This window comes from Vombatus ursinus, unplaced genomic scaffold, assembly GCF_900497805.2.
Source record: "Vombatus ursinus unplaced genomic scaffold, bare-nosed wombat genome assembly UNPS02014813.1, whole genome shotgun sequence".
NCBI classification, from domain to species: Eukaryota; Metazoa; Chordata; class Mammalia; order Diprotodontia; family Vombatidae; genus Vombatus; species Vombatus ursinus.
The window spans coordinates 14,201,986-14,223,697 of NW_020954591.1; the positions used below are offsets into that span (position 1 = coordinate 14,201,986).

The window sequence follows — 21,712 nt, forward strand, 5'->3', positions numbered from 1 at the left end:
GTATCTGATTCTTCAAGACCCCATTTGGGGTTTTGTTGGCAAAGATACTGGAGTGGTTTGCCACTTCCTTCTCCAGCTCATTTTATAAATGAAGAAACTGAGGCAACCAGGGTTAAGTGACTTGCCCAGGATCACACAGCTAGTAAATGCCTCAGGCCAGATTTGAACTTGGGAAGAGGAGTCTTCCTGACTCTATTCCCAGTGTTCTCTCCACTGTGCCACCTGACTCCCAAGCTCTTGTCTAGACTACATGAATAAAATGCAGAACTATTTTAATTGTATGCACTACAACAAGAATATTTGGCAGAATATAGTTGCTCAGGAAATGTCAAGACCCCAGTTTCTAACCATCCATGAATGGAGGAAGAGAAAGGAAAGAGTGACAAGTGTCTAAAAGTTTTTATTTCTTCAGAAGGCTACCTTCTCATAGATAATAGCTGAGCAAAACTTTGACTTGCAGTAGGGTGTTAACAGGGAGCTAATAAATGAATATCAAACCTACCTGAGCAAGCAATCCTAGATAATGAGAGACAAGGCTGGAAAGCCCTAGACTATGAGTCTCAAGGAAGAGCAATTCTGCATAGTCATTCATTCCATCAATAAACATTTATTAAGCACCTACTATGTGCTGGGCACAGTGCTAAGTAGAAATGCAAATCCAAAGAAGAAAGAGTCCCTACCCACAAGGAGATTACAATAGTAGTCACATAGTAGGCACTTAATAAATATTTATTGAACAAACTAAAAAAAAAAGGAAGACAATGCACAAAAGGAAGCCGACGAAGGGGAGAGGGGGAAAGGTACCTTACACAGGGCATGATGGAAAAGCCAGAGCAGGCTCAAGGTAGTTTACCCAGTTGGGAAGTGAAGAGGTGTCTGGATTGAGGCTCCTCCTTAAATAAAGGTTTGGGAATTCACACCTCCACCATCAGAGGAGTAGAGGGTAGTGCTGAGGTAGAAGTACCAGGGCTTTTTCAATCTTGCAGGATGATGAGGCTTAAAGGTTCCTGGAGCATGATGGAGAAATCAGAGAAGTCTCGAAGTAGTTCAACCAGGTGGGAAATCAGGAGATGGAGTGAGGGTAAAAGAGCTATTTGAAGCTACCAGCTGTTACTCAGGTTCTTTTCGATTGCAACAAGGCATATCCTCAATGCCTTGGGGATTTGATGCAATGGTATTTGTTTCTACTCTTGCCTTCACCTCCCCATCCCCCAACCACTGTGACCCTGCCTCAACCCTCTTCCTACTTCCTCTGATATGCACTCCAGGGCCCACTCCCTAGCCCAGTCTGGAAGAGTGGAACTTCACCCTCTGCCTGGAAGCCACAGAGATTAGTAAATTGAAAGATTTTAGTACTTTTATCCCATCTCTCTGCCATGTTCTCTCTTAGTCAATAGGAAGAAGGCCTTGGCCAGCTTCTCAATCATCTCATTCTCCATCTTCCATTGGAAGTCTCAGGACCTATGGATCTTTGAGGCTTATGTTGGGGGAGGACAAGACCTAGATCAGAATCTTTGCTTTTGCTTTCATTCTTCATCTCTTGCTTCTTATCATTGCCTACCAGCTCAGTTTCCTCATCTGTAAAATGAGGATAATAATAGCACTGACCTCTCAGGGTTCTTGTGAGGACCGAATTAGATAACATGTAAAATGCTTTGCAAATCTTGAAGTGTTATATAAATTCTAGTGATTGTTATCATTATGACTGTTATGATTCTGGGTAGCTGGTGTTTCTGAGACCTAAGAACTTGGTTACCCTTCAGGAGTTTCTTCCACCAGAGACAGGAGATCCATTCTCCTTTCAGGAGCCAGCAGAATGGACCCCAGGGCATGGGACTGCTTCTACTCACTAGTACCTTTCTCTACAAGGTCTGCAACCTTGTCTTTAGCTTGCTCTGTCTTTAACTCTCCTCCTCTGGTTGACCAAAGAAGTTGCTCATGGACAATTTAGTGGCAACTGGGTCCACTAAGAGTCTTCTTCTCCACATCAGTCTAGTAGTTTTGAGAATTATGTAGACTTTCATGAAAGACATCAACCCTGTCTCCAACAGGTTTCAGCCCCTGGACAATGTAGGATCCACAAATCAAGTTTGTCTGCCAGAACTTCTCACCCTGAAACATCCCCCTGCCATCCCAGCTTCCTTCTTCCACTGGTGAGTTCCTTCCAAGGACCTCCATTTTGTGGAGTGGCCCAGAACAGCTATGCTTCATTCCCCTCCTGGTTATGCTTCTGACTCTCTGGACTTTATCACCATGCCCCTCTGAAGGTACTTTTCTCCCTTTTCAATTGCCTTTTCTATGCTGTCTTCCCTCATTAAAATGTAGGCTCCTCAAGGACAAGGCCTGCATTTTTTCCTTTCTTTTATCTTCACCACTTAACACATTCCCTGGAACACAGTCAGCATTTGATAAATGGTGTATCAGTCTCCCTGCCTGTATCAGAGGGTCCCAGCCCCTCTTCCACATCTCCCACTGTTGGAGTACTTCCAGCTCTGCCACACCCATACCCAACCACCAAGCCGAGTGAGCTCGCCCTCCGTTGTTCACACTCTTCTCTTAATCAGGGTCAGCTGGGGCTTGGAAACTGTTTCTAACTAGCTGAAGAATTTGCTCAATTAGCAGTTATCTCCTTCCTGATTTTCTTCCTAGCCTAAAGACCCCAAGGGATATCCTCACTGGTAAAGCCTGATAGCCCCAGAGAGTGGTTTTTCCTGGCCATGCTGGATGAGAGTGGGCAGAAGGTCACCTTACAGGATTTAGGCTGCCCTCATTGCTGCTGCACATCCCATGTCTTATCCTTATGCTTCAGGTAACAGAATAAATCCTTCATGCTCTCTAAGCAATCTGACCCCATGAGGAAAGGGTCTCTTTCAAAGTACCCAAAGGGGACACATATGGAGAAAAGTTCACAGTTCATTATATAAAAGTCCATGAATTGTGAGGTCAGCAAGTAGAGAGATGAGGCTGGCTAACAAAGAACCAAAAGAGATAAGGGGGTCCCATCACTGCAAGTTTTCCTGCCCCCAGGAAGCTGGCTTCCTCAACCTCTCTCTGCTCTACCCTGCCACTGCAATAAGAGGGTTTTAAATTGGAAATAGAGAAGAAGGAAGAAAAGTGCCTGTATACAAACATTAAGCCAGATTCCACATGATGCAGCAGGTTGTAACGCAGCGAACAATAACAGTGAGTGTAGCTGCACAGAGAAACGTGGGAGACAATGTTTTAGAAATTCAGATACTCAAATGGGTTTCTGATGCCTTTCAATGATGTGGATTACAGCCCTCCATGCCCACCTTTCCTCTTCAACTGTTGTCCATGACCTCCCATACATTTGACCCATGACCCAACATGCCAGGAAAGCAGTGGATCCCACAAGCAGTCTAGGGATTATCCCTTGATCTTACCACACAATCAATCCATCTTTTTTGTTGCTCATAAATCTCCTAGATGATCTTCCTTATTCTGCTGCTGCTTCATAATTGTTTGTATGTAAAATATCATCTACTTAAACTACCATATGCCTCTCAATTGCCCATTAGGTAATTTTCAATTTCAGTTCTTTGGAGACTATACGGTTCTATGACTTATAGCCATATAGCACCAGTATGATATTATTTTTTAAAAGATAAGCTATAAATGTTGGAGAGGATGTGGGAAAATTGGGACACTAATGCACTGTTGGTAGAGTTGTGAACTGTTCCAACCATTCTGAAGAGCAATTTGAAACTATGCCCAAAGGGCAACCAAATTGTGCATACTCTTTGATCTAGCAAAACCATTACTATGTCTGTTTCCCAAAGACATCATAAAAAAGGGGAAAGGACCTATATGTGCAAAAATATTTATAGCAGCCCTTTTCATGGTGGCAAAATATTAGAAATTGAGGGGATGCCCGTCAACTGGAGAATGGCTGAACAAGCTGTGGTATACAAATATAATGGAAGACTATCATGCAATAAGAAATGGGTGAACAGGCACATTTCAGAAAAACCTGGAAAGACTTGTATAAAGTAAAATGACAGAACCAGGAAAACATTGCACACAATATCAGCAACATTGTCCAATGATCAGCTATGAATGACTGAGTTCTTCTCAGCAACACAATGATCCAAGACAAATACAAAGGACTCATGAAGGAAAATGCTATCCATATCCAGATAAAGGACTGATGGACTCTGAATGCAGACCAAGGCATATTTTTTTTTCATTTACTTTATTCTTTCTCATTTTTTTTCTTGTGATTTTTCTTTCACAACTGTGGCTAATATGAAAATATTTTTACACGATAACATATGTATAAACTATAACAAACTACCTACCATTTTCAGAAGTGGGGGGGAGGGAGGGAGAAAAAAAGGGAACTCAAAATCTTGTAAAAATGAATGCTAAAACTTTTCTTGACCTGTAACTGGGGGAAAAATAAAATACTATTAAAAATGAAAAAAAAAAGAGCTATTATTTCAGGGAGGGCGGAGAGCTTCAAATTTACTTTCCAGTTTCCCAAAGGCAATCCAGCCCTCTCCCTTACTCTTGTTGGGACATTACCCTCTCCTGGTTCTCCTCCTACCAATCTGACCACCCCTCTGTCTCTTTTGCTGGATCCTCCTCCAGATCCCACTCTCTAATCATAGGTGTCCCATGGGTTTCTGTTCTGGGCCCTCTTCTCTTCACTTGTTGATCTCATCAGTTCCCGTTGATTGAATTACCATCTCAATGCTGATAATTCTCAACTCTACCTACCTTACCCCACTCTCTCTGCTGACTTCCAATCTTACATCTCCAACTGCCTTTCAGACCTGCCAAGGCCTTCTTAATTTCATGTTTGCAATATTTCTTGAATATGCCCCCTTCTTTCCTCTGACACTGCCACCATCACCTCACGCCTGTACTATTGCAATAGCCTATTGATGGATCTGTTTGCCTCAAACCTCTCCCAGCTCCAATTCATCCTCTATTCAGTCAACAAAGTGATTTGCCTAAAGTGACTATGTCCAACTCTGTCATCCCCCTACTCAATAAACTCCAGTGTCTCCCTATCTTCTCCAGGATCAAATAATAATAGTTATTAATAGTTAACATTTATATAGCTTACTGTGTGCCAGGCACTATGCTAAGCACTTTACAATTATTATCTCATTTTATTCTCACAACAACCCTGGGAGTCAGGTACTATTATTATCTAAAATTTACAGTTAAGGAAACTGAGACAGGCAGAATTTAAGTGACTTGCCCTGGGTCATTCAGCTAGGAAGAATCAGAGGGCAGATTTGAACTCAGCTTTCTGACTCCCGTCCCAGCTCATCACCTAGCTGTTAATTGACAAATACAAAAATGCAAAATTCTCTGGCATTCAAATGGCATTCAAAGCCTTTCATAATCTAGCAGCCTCCTCTTACCCCTTCAATTTTTTTACATCTTGCTCACCTCTGCATACTCTTGAATCCAAGGCATTGGCCCCCTTGATGTTCCATCAACAAGACACGCCACATCTTGGCTTCAAGTATTTTTTCTGGTTCTTTCCCATGCCAGAATGTTCTCTTTCCTCATCTCCACCTGCTTTCTTCCTTGGTTTTTTTTAAGTCCCAACTAATATCTCACCTTGTACAGGAAGCTTTCCCAATCTCTCTTAATTCTACTGACTTCCCCCTTTTAATTATTCCCTATTTATCCTGTATATACCTTGCTTTGTATGTAATTTTTGTCTCCTCTATTAGATTGCAAGCTCCCATAGGGCAGGAACTGTTTTTTGCCTAACTTTGTATCTCCATCACTCAGCACAGTGCCTCGCACGTAGTGGTCACTTAATAAATATTTCTGACTTACTGATTCTTCATTCTAGGCCCAAATCAATGTCCTTTGGGAATGTTTGTCCAAGATCTATATTACAGTAACAGATGATATTGGGGCATTTGTGGGGATAGCAGGTCTCAGTGCCTGAAACTCTGTTGAAGACCCAGTTAGCTTCACAATGTAAGGAGGCCAGGGATCTTAGAAACAGACAACAAGGCTTTTTTGTGATGCTTGTACACAGGAGAAGCTAAGTAGTATATAGAAGGCTGCTGGTGCTAGTCAGGAGGTGTGGGTATAAATCTTGGCTCTGAGTGTGACCTTTAATAGATAAATGGGTCAGTATTATTGATGTCCTCTAAGTCAATTTTCTTTTTTAAATATGGTATAACTTAGGAATCAATCTCTCAGTGCTCTCAAAATTGAGTCACCTCTAGCATAAATTTTCCCCTGCATAGACTTAGTCTAGTCCAGCTAATTTTCTCATATTTATTCTATTCAGTTCTTCTGTGATCCTATCTGGAACTGTTTCATTAAAATCTAAGTGATGTTCTCACTGCCCTGGGTGGGGAAAAGAATTTGTCATAAAAATATTTTCAGATCTTTTCCACATTTAATGTGTTTATCCATCCATTTTCATCCTCAAATACTTTCCCAAATACATTGATTTTATAAGAATAATTTATAAACACATCAATGGAATCTGTGATAAAGATATTAGAAGGGAGCTGAAAAGCTTTTACAAATAATATTCTACAATAGACCACATTTTTACCATTGCACAACTGACTGAAATAGGTAGGAAATACAAGATTCAACCATGCATATTGTTTGCTGACTTTTAAAAATCAATTGATTCAGAAAAGGGAAATGCAAACTTAAAAGATTTTCTTCCAATATGATGTCTTCCATGAATATGCAAAATTATATATTTTGCTTGAATATATATCATTCCTTGAAAGACACACTAATAGATAAAATCTTGTTCAATGACCCTGTAACCATTAATATCAGTCAAGGCATAGAAGAGGAATATGTATGCTCACCAAAAGTGTTCACTATTGTCATGGTAGAGGTACAGTTTACAATCCAAGTTGAAAAGAAATTCTCTAAGGATGGTGATGTCTTCCAGATACTCTTGTCTGCAGATGTCATTGTATTGATTGTATTAATTCTTGAAACACTATAGTCTCCTATATGAGCTCCCTAATCATTCAAAAGAGTTTGGCCTAACCATTCAAATAGGAAAAGTCAAGTGGATGAAGAATGCCTATTATTCCCAGATTATGGTATACAATGTCAGAAGCAATATTTGAACCCAGGTCTTCCTAATTCCAAATCCAGCACTGTAGTCTATATTACATGTTACCATAATATCATCAATTAGCTTATTTTAACCAGCATAGTGATTAATTTAGATCCAAATGTGCAGCAATAAACCATTAATTTGACTGAAAAAGGACCAAATTGACCATTGAACAGTCAATTCAGTGGCCTTATATATGGTAACTTCCTTATGATTAATTTATGACATAATTTTACCAATAAATGAAATAAACTACTTAAAAATTCTATTCTAAAAATTCTTTAAAAATAGAATAGCAAATAAATGTGGCTTCCCATAGCACATTTAACTTAAATTACTTAAATAACTTAAATTAAATTACACAATTGCCTTAAATAACACTGGGTTTAAGAGTTCTCGACTCAGTTCCATTCAGCCATTTATTAACTGTGTGATATTAGGCAAGAAATTTCCCATCTCTTAGCCTCAGTGTCCTCACATAAAATAAAAAGTTTGGATTGGGTAGTCCAAAGTTCTCCTATTCTATGAATAACATTAATTTTCACCTAGGAGAATGGCTTACCATTTATACTTGATATTTACCTATTACCTATTATGCCTGATATAACACAGAAATTTTGCATATCATTATATACTGGTAAGGCTCTCTCTGCCAATATTTCCACCTGAAGAGATACTGTAGGTGAAAAGGATAAAAGCAAAAACTTGGCTATGATTCACCTGCAGTCCTTTGGGTTGTCAAATTGCTGAACCAGTCCGTATCTCAAAAGGTTTATGAAGCTTACCAAAGTTACCAATACAAGAGTGACAGGACAAGATACGTGATGAAAAGGCAATAAACATTATTTAGGGTGTAGTAAATCATTTCTTACAGTTTCATAGTGGGAGGCAGTGAATAAATCAAGAGCACAATAATTAAGATAGCCATTTTTAAAACCACATTCCTGGGGATGATGCCAAGTACTAGAGTCAAAGAAAACTGGATGCATCTGAAAGGAGAGAGCAATAATTTGAAATCCATTTTTCTGCCAAGTTATAAACACTGTCATCCCTCTACATTGTTGGGGGGTTAGGGGCAAATGTGAAAAATCATAAATAACTCTAAGCTCCAGACCAAACCTTTATTTCTTAATAATTCTGATCATATTTATTTAATAAACAAAACAAGTAAAATAACACACTGCATCCATAAAAAAGCTGTGGTTTCTACAGAAGAGAGATTTGTATTTAGTACACTATGCAGAGCCTTCCCAGCCACCTGTGTAGTTGCAACAACTGCTTCATGATTTCCTTCTCCTATGAAAAGTGCAAGGTACAACCCTGCGGGAGAAAATGAAGTGACTGAGTATGGATGGTAGAGAGACAGAGAAGAGGCATTCTCAAAGAGAGAACATAGCCTGTAGTTCTTTAGCACACTTAAACTTTTAACAAAATTTAACTCTTTATAATAAATATATGTATGTAAACTTATGATAGTAAATGATAAAATTAATAATATGCAACATTTGTGCATTTATGAATTACTTATTTTTTAAAGTTTTCTTTACATACACACTGTCTGTGATTTTCTGCAGTATGTCCCAAATGCCCCCAAATTCCCATTTAATTATCAATGGCCAACCCATGAATAACCAAAACCCAAATGTGAAACCTGAATGTTGAGGGATGACTAGAGTATTTTGAGTAAGGGCGTGGGGGAATGAATGGAAGTGGACAACATACATACCTTTGCCTCACAGAATTCCAAAAAATTAGACTTACTTAGAATATCAACTTAATAAAATAAGAACTTATTAACAATTCAGAGTTGTTCAAAAATGGAATGGACTTCCTTGGGGCAAGTGAATTTCCCGTCCCTAGAGGTCTTCAAAAGGGCATTCATTGAGAGTGTGGTAGAAGGGCTCCATGATTTGGGAGAGGTTGGAGCAGATAACCTCTCTGGTCCCTTTTCAAGTATGGGGCTCTAGAAAAAAACTATGAGAGAATTGAGCTTAAGTTATTCTGGGGAATAAGATGATTTTATGTTGTTTGTAATAGATAAGTTCCAGCCTGATCCCATTTCTCTGAGCTCCATTTCATGGTAGCTGCCACTAATGGAAGCTTATGCCATAGCTTCAGCTCTCATATATCACATCCTATATGTCTAATCAGGTTTGTAGGAACTCACCCAAAAACACAGGAGCAAGAATTACAAAGGTTAAGACACAGAGAACAATAGAAGTAAAGAGAAAGGAATGGTTGCTGTGGCCAGAGTATTTTGTAAGCTTCATTGCTAGCCAAGGTCTTATAGTTGTTGATATTTTCCCATTTCTGCTAAAACAATAGATTAGCCAATGAGAGAATTCCATTTCATCTCTGATGCTCCTTCATCAGATGGTGGGGCAGGAAAGAATAGATACAAAAGAGACAGATGCAACAGCAAGGCTATGTGCCCATGGCTTTATGTTTACCCAAAGAGAGTGAATAGGCTACTAGCACTTACTACCTTTTCTTCCTGCCCAAAAGGTTTACAGCAGTTATTCCCTCTCTCACCAATAATAGGAGAGTGGGCACGTAGACCCTATAGGAATCTTTTGCACATCCACTCAGTTCTAGTTTAGCAGCCAAGCAAAAGGTTAAACACAGGAAAGAATTACAGAACACCTGCATAAGCTCCCAAATGAAGAGCCAGGTGTCTCCATTCCATGTTATCAGGCACTTCTAAAAGCAGGCTTGAATGTGCCTCTTCTCCAGACTGAGTCTTTATTTACCAGTCCCTCATGACATTCCCAAAGATAGAAAGAAGGACATATTGGTGAGGCTTTTCTCATTTCTACCACTTCTGGACCTGAGGACTCAATGCTGTTATGTAGCAGTTGAGACCCTCAACCTTCATGTGGGATACATCAAATTGCAGGATCTTAGGTGACTTACTTGTCCAGTGGCAAGTAACACTGCCAGCCCAGGCATCACACCTACACCATTCAGTCCATAGACTAAAAATGGCTCTAATATAGCCAGCCATTGGACTGGAACGCCATAAATCATAGGCTTAGTAACCTGAAGGTTGGGAACAGGGGGCGTGGAAGAATACAGTTGGTGATGATAATTGTATTTGCTGTGTTTTTTGCTTCCTTGATATCAATGCTTTCTATTTTAAGTAAATTATTCTTGTTCTCACCATTTCCAGATCCTCTATCTACCACCATTATTCAGCAAACTGTCTTCCTTTGAGGTTCATAATATTCAAATTTATCAACCAATCCAAATTTTGGTAGCCATGATCTATTGACCCCTAGAACATTTTCCGTCTTTCCTCCATGAGTTAAGTGGCTGGATAATAGTCTTTTTTTCTCCTTCCCAACTCCTGCCCTCATATTGGGAGACTTCAACATACACATTGATACTCCCTCAAATATCCTAATTTCCTAATTCCTACATCTACTCAGTTCTCATGATGTATGCCTCTATTCTATCTCTGCTACAAACAGAAATAGTCATATCCTTGATCTTACTATCATCCAGGTATGTTCCATGTCTATGTTCATGAATTTTGAAATTCCTTTATGTGATCCTAAACTTTTGTCATTCCTCCTTCTCTATGACATGACCATTAGCCCCGTTCTTTTAGCCTCACCATGAGCTCTAATCCCTCTGTCCCTCAGTTCTTTCCCAGGTCATCTCCCCACATTGACTGAACTCTCCTCCCTCTCTATTTCAATAGGTTGGTGAATCGATTGACTTCTACACTATCCTCTACACCTGAATTCCTTGTCCCCTTGTCATGCTTTTCCAAACCCCAACTGTGAATTATTCCCATTATTTCCTCTTTGCTCCTATTCATGTTCTACTGAACAGAGCTGGAGAAAGTCATTAAATTATGCCAACTATAAATTTATATTACATAATTTCAACTGGGCTGTCACTTCAGTGTCAATATTTTAAAGAGGAAGCCAAAACATAAAGGAGTTACTGCAAAGGGGGAAGGGTGGAGCTATATGGCAATGGCATGGTTGGGAACTGGTAGGACAGAGTCTAAGATTATTTGGAGATGTTATCTGGGAAAAGAGGTAGAGACCTGGTTCTGGGAAAGATAATGAATTTATTACAAGTATTAGTTTGGCCAAAGAAGTGAGATCATTTCAAAAAATAGAGAAATTAAGGTTGATCAAAGGCAGCTAGGTGGCACAGTAGATAGAGAGCCAGATCTGGAGTCAAGAAGACTCCTCTTCCTGAATTCAAATCTGGCCTCAGACAGTAGCTGTGTGACCCTGGGCAATTCATTTAACCCTGTTTGCCTCAGTTTCCTCATCTGTAAAATGAGCTAGAAAAGGAAATGGCAAATCACTGAAGTATCTTTGTCAAGAAAACCCCAAAATGGGGTAATGAAGAGTCAGATACAACTAAAAAATGACTGAACAACAAGGTTGATGAAAGGAGGCCTTTTTTCTTTTGAGATTGGGTTATTCTATTTCACTTGGACCAGAAGTGGAATGGTCACTCATGGACTCCATCCCAATGCTGATCAGTAAAGAAACTTTAACCTGCTCTGTTTTTCTGGCCTGGTCCAGAGGGCAAGAGGCCCTCTATTCCCAGGGGTTCACAGTTCACCATATTGGTGCTGTAAATCCATTTATTTTAGCCCACCTGCAGCTCAGAATCCCCAAATCCAAGTAATCCATCAGCCTCAGCCTCTTTTATTAGCAGAGATCATAGGTATATCCCAACACCTAGACAGGAATGCCATTTTGTGATAAGCCACAAGTTTAGAGAACTAGTAGGGAAATGTCAAAGCTCTGTAGCAGCAAATAAGGAGGATAAACAAAGACTATACTGGACTATAGTGCCTGTAGGAAGTTGATGTGGGTACAGTCTGCCAATTCATGGGTGGGTCCAGTAAAAGATGTATAGACCCAGAAGGAGGTGAGATACTGAGAGATCCAGCACAAGTGGTCCAGAGGAGTCAGGAAATTTAGAGAAGCAGATATGACTGGGTGGAAAAAGGGAATAGGAAAAATAGGTGGAAAAGCCAGGAATTAAAAGCCACAGAGAATCTAGAAATGAATTTTTAGTTGTACTGGGAAAAAAAGTGCCTTGATGAAGAAGTGGAAAGGTCCGAGAGACAGCTAGATGGTACAGTAGATAGAGCAATGATCCTGGAGTCTCAGAAACCTGAGTTCAAATTTGACCTTAGACACTTAATAGCCAGGTAAGTCTAGGTGCTTAACACAGTGGCAGGCACTTAATGAATGCTTATTTCTTCCAAAGAGTTCATTGCAATGGTGGTCCCACCTGACAAGTATGCCTGACTGATTCCTCAAGGACGCACCACCATTTCACATGTGGAATGGGCTCCTGCTTCACAGTCACATCTTAGAATTACTAGTTTCCTTCAAAACTAGGTTTGTTCAAGCACCATTTTCTTCATGAAATCTCTTGAAAACTTTCAGCCAAAATGGGAGAAGGGAAGGGTTAGAAGAGAGTGAGGAGAGGAGAAAAAGAGGAGGTACTCAGTGCAGCTTTTTCAAGGACTTTATCTAGGAAGGGGAGGAGAGACTTCAGCTGACATCTAACAGGGGATGGTAGAATCAAGAGAAACAGCAGCAGTGAGAAGGGGAGAAGTTAGAGGGAAGTCAGCATTCTATGAATAGTCATTGAAGCAATTAGAGAGAATCAGCTTTTGGAGAAGAAAGAGCAAAGTAAAAGGCCCAAGGAAAGAAATTCCAGTGAAGACAGAAGGAGAACAATGATTATGGTGTCAACTCTGTGGGTCCCCAGTGCCTGCCAAGTCAGGTAAAAACTCTTTATCCTGGCATTCAAGGTCTTCACCACTGGCTGTAACCAGGCTAGAGATGGCCTTGCCATCCTTATCTCATACTCTTTCCCTTTACATACTCCAAGTTCTAGCCTAATTAGACTCCTCTCTATCCACACAATCTTTTCCTGACCTCTCCTATCTCTGTACCTTTTGCTGCTGTGCCAACCTCCCTTCCAGAAATAGTCTCCATTCTTCTTCTCCTCCTTATCCCCATTTATTTAAGTTTCATACCTTCAGAAGTGTTGGTGCTACTACCTAGGAGCAGCTAGGTGGCACAATGGATAGAGTGGTGGACCTGGACTCAGGAAGATCTGAGTTCCAATTTAGCCTCAGACACTTACAAGATGGGTGAACCTGAGCAAATCACTTTAAAAAAAAAACAAACAAAAACAAACTTCTGTTTGCCTCAGTTTCCCCAGCTGTAAAATGGGGGTTAATAATAGCGTCCACCTCCCAGGATTGGTGTGAGAATCAAATGAGATACATTTGTAAAGTGCTTAGCACAATGCCTGGCATATACTAAGGGCTTTATAAATATTAGCAATACAAAGTTACACAAAGACAAGGTAAAATCCAATTTGATTCAACAAGTATTTATTAAGCACAGGGTTAGGCACTGTGCTCACTATTGGAGATAGAAACAACACAGTCCCTGCTTTCAAGTAGCATGCATTCTTTTGGAGAAAAACAACAAGTACATAAGAATTAAATACAAAATGTATACAAAGTAACTGCAGGAGGGTGCTAGCAACTGAAAGAGAGAGTAGGATTGGGTCAGGATAGCTGTCCCGAAAAAGATAGCACTTAACCTGAAGGAACCTAGGGATTCTATGAGGCTGAAGAAAAAAGTGGGACCTCAGGGGCAGCTGGGTGGCACAGTAGATAGAGCACCTATCAGGAGGACCTGAGTTCAAATTGGGCCTCAGACATTTGACACTTACTAGCTGTGTGACCCTGGGCAAGTCACTTAACCCCATTTCCTAGCTGAAAAAAGAAAAGTGGGACCTCTTTTATTTCCAGGCATAGGGAGAAGCCTGTGCAAAGACATAGAGGGAAGAGATAGAATGTCAGGGATACAGTTTGGTAAATACACATGTGAATATGTGTAATATGCAATAAACTTGAAAGGGAGACTGGAGCAGAACGGTTTTGGAAGACTGAAAGGAGGAATGTGTTTTGTCAGACAGGCAAGAACTTCTCAGGCAGGGGATTGGCATGGTCAGACCTTTGTTTTAGAAATAGGAATTTGAGAAGCTGCCTGGAGAATAGGTTGGAGTGAGAAGAGACTGGAGGCAGAAGATAACTTGCAGGTGAGGTGGCTGGTGGAAGAAGTGCTGGGCCTGGAGGGACGAAGAGCTAATTCAGCCTCTGACATTTACTAGCTAAGTGACCCTAGGCAAGTCACTTAGTTTCAGTTTCCTCAACTGTAAAATAGAGATAATAACAGTACCTACTATATGAATGCTTATCTCTACCTGTTGGGTTTATTTTTCTCTCTATTGCAGTAGATCTGGTGATAAAGTCTGGAACTAGATATGTGACCTGTCTTGCTTCCCCCCATCCCTTGCATCCAAGTTCTGTGTTCTTGACTCCAAGATGTTGGGCTTTTTTTTTTTGCAAGTTACCTTCTGTTCAGAGAGCTACACACAGTGTAGCAGAGAGGCAGGCGTATTGAAGCAGATGGTTATCGGGCACTTAACTGTCTATATAGTAATTTTTTTTAAAAAAAGAATGACAATAAATAAAATAGAGTCGTGCTATTTTAGTGCCTAAGAGATTGGATATTTGGCTAGCTGCTCAAGAGAGTTTTGCATCAACACTGTAACTGACTCCCATTGGGAAACCCAGCACATAGGAGCACTTAAAAAAGGCAATTTAATGATGGTAATGATGATTCTCATACCACGATCACCTAATCCAGCTAGCCAAAGGACACGGGGGAAATCCTAATAAAAGGGCAACATGACCAAGGTCAATACTAAATAGTTATTTGTACATTTTGCTGTTGGGGAAATCGCATTCCTCACCCTCCCCATCCTTGCCGAAATGGTCTTTCTGCAGCAATTTGGGGAAAGGAATGGGTACCCAGATTCACTTGGAACTAGGATTCTTCATCCAGGCAACATGAACCTTCAGTTCCAGAGCGACCAGAATATGAGCAGCTTTCTTCTCTCATCCTGATTGTTGGGAGTAGGGGGGCTGAAGGGGGGGAACCAGGCTCAACTCCATGGTATGACACTGTAAATCTCTGACACCGGCGAAGGTCAGTGTGGGTCAGGAAGCTGAGCATTTCAGCAGGAGTCTGCTACCCTAGGGCTGTGCGGTCGGAGAGAGTGTGGGAGTTGGGGAGCGATCTAGGTCCTAGCGGCGCGTCCCCGCCGAGCTCTCAGCCCACAAAGCCCAGGGATATGTGTTAACTGGTTGGCGATTGCCGCTCCCCGCCGCATCCTCAACCTCCACCACCACCACCCCCATCTGTGAGCCAAGGGCGGGCGTGAAAGAGGGAGGGCAAGTGGGGGGTGCGCACGTGTGTGCGTGGTGCACGCCTGTGTGTGTGTGTAGGGGGGGAGGATTGTGTGTCCATGACAGGCGCACGCAGCGGATCCTTTACCAAACCTCAAGACGCCGGAGTGTAGCACAAGCGCAGAATATTTTTTTTTACCTGCTGCAGTCAGTGTCTCTGCTGTTGCCACTGCTGCTGCTGCCGCTACTGCCTCCTCCTCTTCTTCCTCCTCCTCCTCCTTCTCCCTCCCTCCCCCTTCCTTTCTTCCGCCCCCTCCTTCTGCACTCCCAGCAAACTCCAGAGCCGGAAAACAGATTTCTATCCGTCTTGCATTCGGGGAGAAGAACATGCCAGAGGAAACCTGCTCTATTTAGGAAGAAGCCGAGGACTCTCCATCAGGAGAAGTCAAGGTGACTACCTTGCTATCCCTCCTCCCCTAACCTCCTCCCCCCCCAACCACTGCTCAATGTCTGCTGTGTGGTGCTCTCTGTATATGTGATCCCACTGTCTGTATCCTATCACTGGGCTGAGGTTGGGAAAGGGGCCACTCAATGCATGAGCATCTCTATATTTTCACACTTTCGTTCTGCCTTTTGTTGCCATCCTAGGATTTAGGAATAGCTGCTACCCCGCGTTTCCTGTTGAATGAAGATTTGGGGTTGCCCCCAATCTGTGGATGAGGGGGGACGTTTTGGGGAAAGAGGCAAGGGTTGAATAGAAAAGCCCTATTTTTGAAGGCTATGTAGGAAAAATGGCATGACACTCTTTGCTTACATGACTTGTAGGCTGTCCTGCGGGACTCTGCATCAGCCCCAGAATTCAAACAGTTGTTCATTTTCAGAATGTAAGATGTGCTTTTGAATATTTGCATTCCCAACAGCTCTGTAATGATTGCAGATCGTTCCATGTGCAAATCCATCATTCTCACTGTTTTCATTCCCATATGCTCGCCTGTATTTTTCCCACCGATGGATGGAATTTAAGGGGGAGAGAGAGAGAGAGAGAGAGAGAGAGAAGTATCTTTTGACTTTTTCTTTGGCATTATTTTAAGATTTGTAGCCCCTGATATGTGTGATAAATACCTGCAGAGTCAGAACTATAGTGTTTGGCTTGGAGAGGTTTTGTTTGTTTGTTTGGGGGGAGCAATTACCAGGTGGGGTTTTTTGGTGGTTGTTTCTTGCATGATCTTAAATTTCCATCTTGCTATACTTGAACATTAAAAACCATGTCTTTTTATTGAAGAAGACAGGGGTTAAAATGAATGAAGACCTGAAGGTTAATTTAAGCTGGCTGCCTCAGAATCATTTAGATGCCAGTTCTCCGGAGAATGTCTCAGCTGCAGTTTCCTCCCAGATTCCCGTCATAGAACCAGAGCCAGAGCTCATAGTAAACCCCTGGGACATTGTTTTATGTACTTCAGGAACCCTCATCTCCTGTGAAAATGCCATTGTGGTCCTTATAATTTTCCATAATCCCAGCCTGCGTGCACCCATGTTTCTCCTGATAGGCAGCCTGGCACTCGCAGACCTATTGGCAGGGATTGGATTGATCATCAATTTTATTTTTGCCTACCTGCTTCAGTCAGAAGCCACCAAGCTGGTCACGATAGGACTGATTGTCGCCTCTTTCTCAGCCTCTGTCTGCAGCTTGCTGGCTATCACTGTTGATCGTTACCTCTCGCTGTATTATGCTTTGACTTACAATTCCGAAAGGACTGTCACATTTACCTATATCATGCTTATAATGCTCTGGGGAGCTTCTATCTGTCTCGGACTGCTGCCTGTCATGGGCTGGAACTGCCTCAAAGATGAATCCACTTGCAGTGTGATCAGACCTCTCACTAAGAATAATGCCGCTATCCTCTCTGTCTCCTTCCTGCTCATGTTTGCTCTCATGCTCCAGCTATACATCCAGATCTGTAAGATTGTAATGAGGCACGCCCATCAGATTGCCTTGCAGCACCATTTCCTGGCCACATCGCATTATGTGACCACCCGGAAAGGAGTCTCTACTCTGGCTATCATTTTGGGGACCTTTGCTGCTTGCTGGATGCCTTTCACCCTCTATTCTTTGATAGCTGATTACACCTATCCCTCTATATACACTTATGCTACCCTTCTTCCAGCTACCTACAATTCCATCATCAACCCTGTGATATATGCCTTCCGAAATCAAGAAATACAGAAAGCTCTCTGGCTTATTTGCTGCGGCTGCATCCCTTCCAACCTCTCCCAGAGAGCCAGGTCGCCCAGTGATGTGTGATGATACACAGCTTAGGAGAATGCTGGCTGCTTAACGCTGTCTAGCTCACCCTCTAGCTGTTGGTTAGATGCTCTTATTAAATTCTGTATGTTGGATTCAGCTTAGCCCACAGGAAGCACTTAACATTTGTCAAAAAAAAAAAAAAAAACCTCATTAATCTAGAGCAGTTAAGTGACTGGAGAAAGTGGGTTTCAAAATAATCAGTGTTTTTATTCACCTTTCTTGTCATGTTCAGGATTTTGTACTTTGCTCAGGATTTTTGTTTGGTTTCTGTGAAGGGAGTGGAAAAGGAAGGGTAGATACCATGATCTACTCTAAGCTAATGTAAACTAATATCTCAGTTTTCACCTCATCTTTAAATGACCTTTATCAAAAGAGAAAAGGAGAAAAAGAGAGACTTAAAGATCTTTTCTAGAATTGTTTATATGATCAAAATAAATTCTCAATCCTGTATGAGTGAAAAGGGGAAAAATCTTTTAAACCAACAAGAGGAGGAAAGAGAAGTATATATCATTGTGACCTGATTTCATTATCATAAACCCAATTATAAACTACCAGACTACATTTTAAAACCATGGACCAGTTTTAAAAAAATCTTAATCTTGGTATCTACCATCCACTGAGAATTAACTTTAAATTAATGTATTACAGAAACATCGGCATGGTTGTCATTGTTAGACCCCTCTATCCAGATATTACCACTTAAGTATAGATGATAATCCAGAACAGAGTATAGTTTGACAATTTTCTTCTAAAATTAAATGTGAGTACACTTTGGGCTTGTAGTTGATACAAGATTGATTTGATCCAGCTATTTTAGTAGTCAGATTTTTCCCCTTGTGGTTTGGAAATGACAATGTGAGAAAATCAACTAATGGAAATAGAAAAAAATTATCATATGAAGATAAGGACATTGATGTGAAAGGCATTGTGAGACATATCTATAGTAATTTTCTTTTCTGTATACAGCTATAAATGTACCAACAGTCATTTCCAGTTTTAAAATTTTTGTTAGAATTTTGAATACTCTAGATTGAATGTTTCTGGTTCATAGTTCCATGCAAAAATGCATTTGAACTGTGGTCTTCTGTCTTAATGGTTGATTCAATTTATGAATGCATATACAAATCAGGTTGTGTGTTCCATAGGATGGGAATTTCCAAACCATTATGTGACCCTTCATAAAAGGTAAAGTGTAAATAGTTTTCTATCCATATACTAAAAAGAACATTAAAAATGCAATAAAACTAGGATATTTATTTTCAGAGAACAAGATTTTTATCAGAGTAATTTGATGAGGAAAGCAATATGAATTGTATCATGACTTAGTGGTGGGTTTGTGAGCATCATTTCCATGAATGTTGACAAATATCAAGTGAAGAAATCCCCAGGCAGAGCAGTGAAATTTTGGCTCTGTCTATACCCACAACAGCAGAACTTTGAGACAACCAATTGGGTCAGGCCATCTATATGGTGGCCTGATTGGAAGAGCCAATCCTTTGAGGTCTCTGCTGATTGCATGGCCCTGAAGCTGGATCTGTTTAACTACAAGTCACACTCAACATGGTTCTCACAACCCTGCTGCAATTCTATAGAATACTGTAGAAGTAGTCAATATAGCTAGTGCCAGTGCTATTTGCTTTGGGCAAACCAGTATTAATAACCTGGCTACTTGAATCAATATCTGTTGTCATGGGCCAATTATGGAATCCAGTAACAGTTAAGTTCTTTGTACCGCACATCACTGTGTGACTTTCAACACCATTTGGTGGTGGAGCTGGGGACTGTCCCATGCATGGAAAAAACTAAATGTTTGTATGAGTTGGTAATTTGAATGTGATGGATGTCTTTTCAATTAAGTAGCATTCATTATAATCTGAATAAGTGAATGATGAAAGTGAGATGCCTTTATAGATAGCCTAGGATGAATCCTTCTGGACCAAGTTTTAATGGCAACAATGTGTGCTTTGATGGAAAACTCCACCACTTAAATACTTCATCTGTGTACTTTAAATGACATTTCAAGGATCTTGGTTGTATGGTATGAATGCACCCTCCACAGATACATATGGCAACTCCTCCATGCTTCATGAGTTGCTTTGACTAAAACCAAAACCAAAACAAATCAAAACAAAAAACTTCTCATCCCTTGGTGGCCAACCTGATGATCATAGTTTTCTCTGAAACTAATTGGTCTGGTCCTGTAATGACAGAGACCTATAATCAATTCATGGCTTGTACCCAAAGCTTTTCTAGCTTGGTAAAACCTTTCAGGGCTTCTGCTTCCCATAGATTTCAAGGAACCAGGTCACCACAAACCATGATGAGGTAGGATTTCAGTGCAGATTGCATTTATTAGTTGCTTAAATTTGGGTGTAGAGTGATAAAATCATCTGACTTTTTCAGAATTTTCACCTAAGATATTATAAGTGATATTAGTTGTAAATTTTAAAAGTGCTTAAAAAAATCACAATTTTCCATTTACCTATCTAAATATCCTCTTGTGTCACATCCTATTCTGAGAATATGTAGAAACTGTTTTTTTGTCCACCAATTGCAAACTAGCATAAGGAAAGACATGTTTCATAAAAAAATTCTGTAACTAAAAATGTCAGCATTCCTTTTTGAAATTATATAGTGCAGAAACGCTGAAATGGGCATTATTTGATACTTGACCCACTCTTTCCTCTTAGCCCCAAGCATATCTGTATGAATACTGTTACAGTTTAATATCAGTTTTGACTGAGTGAAAATACTTTTGTACCTGCAGCTTTCCCTTCATCTGTTTATTTAACTTCATGTTAATGTAGACTCAGCAGTATTCAGTGGTTGTCATATTGTTTATTTGGACCCATTTTAACAGTAGCAGTAGTAGTAGCGGTAGTAGCAGTAGTAGTAGTAATAGTAGTAATAGTCATACTAGTAGTAGTAGTAGTAGTAGACTGGTTTTAGATATCCAGATCCTGTTTTTCAAATCAAACACATTAACTGTGATGTTTATTTTAATCATTGATGATTTCAAAGTGCTGAGTATATGTAATTTCTTTATATGTATGTGAATGTGTGTGTGTCAACAGTTTGCCCAATAGTTCTAACTATCCATCATGACTAAATACATCATAGAAGATAAATTATACTACAATGTCTCCGAAAGTAAAAGATCATTTTTGTCTGCTATGCCATCCCAATTTCTAACTATTAAGTAAGGACCTTATATGTGTTTCTAATACTAACAGTCCACCCCACCAGCGATTACTATTACCTTAGCCCAATCTTTATTTAATTGCCTGCTGATTACTTCTCTTTTTCTTTTGGCTCCTGGTTTTATTTGTTTGTATGGTTTTTTAATCATTTATTTTCATACTTTCAGCAGTACTATGGGCCAGGGAAACAAATGAAAATGAAAATCAACCCAGCAAATTGAAGTCTTGTGAACAGCTTCAGTAAAATACTGTGGGAAAGGAAAAATTATGTGCTGAGAGAGAGAGAGAGAGAGAGAGAGAGGGAGAGAGGGATTGAATTTATCCATAGTCTGCCCTTTTGACCCCAATGAAGTGTGCTTCTGTTTTGTGGTGGGGGTTTTTAAAGCAAATATGAAAATATGGACATTTATAGTACTTGGTATTCTAGTAGCTGTGTGGTCTATTGCAAGCAACTTATCTACACAACAAACTATATTGAATTCAGTATTTTAATACATCTAGCCTTAAAGTTCCTTTAGATTAAATTTTCCTAACATTTAAAGTGTTAAGATCCACACAAAATACTCCTTTTGTAAAAGCAATACAATCCCATCTAGTGGAAACTGCACAGTAGAATTAGAACAATAGAGAGAGAGCACAATAATAGACTTGAGAAAACATTCATGTGGGAATTCAAGGTGTATATAAAGGATTTTGACAGATCTGTCTTTCTTTGATGTTAGGCATGAGTGACATTACAAACTGTAAATGAACTGAAACAACTTTCTAGTATCCTTGTTATTTTGAACATTTATTGAAACATAAATACTGTGTGTGTGTATACACATGAGGAATTCAAAACTCCTCCCTCCAAA

At 40.2% G+C, this 21,712-nt stretch overlaps 2 protein-coding genes across 2 annotated transcripts in view; both read left to right on the plus strand.

The window, feature by feature from the left end:
• Positions 1–2,412: 2,412 nt before the first annotated feature.
• The window catches only part of LOC114054421, a 71,110-nt gene continuing 51,810 nt past the window's right edge, over positions 2,413–21,712 (plus strand). Inside the window, exons 1-3 of the mRNA XM_027877605.1 lie at positions 2,413–2,565; positions 15,249–15,367; positions 15,453–15,803. Of these exons, the coding sequence (XP_027733406.1) occupies positions 2,413–2,565; positions 15,249–15,367; positions 15,453–15,803 (623 nt within the window). The remainder of the gene's footprint in view (positions 2,566–15,248; positions 15,368–15,452; positions 15,804–21,712) is intronic.
• Positions 16,651–17,655, plus strand: GPR12 (G protein-coupled receptor 12). Its single transcript, XM_027877557.1, has one exon. The coding sequence runs from the start codon at positions 16,651–16,653 to the stop codon at positions 17,653–17,655; it is 1,005 nt and encodes a 334-aa protein (XP_027733358.1).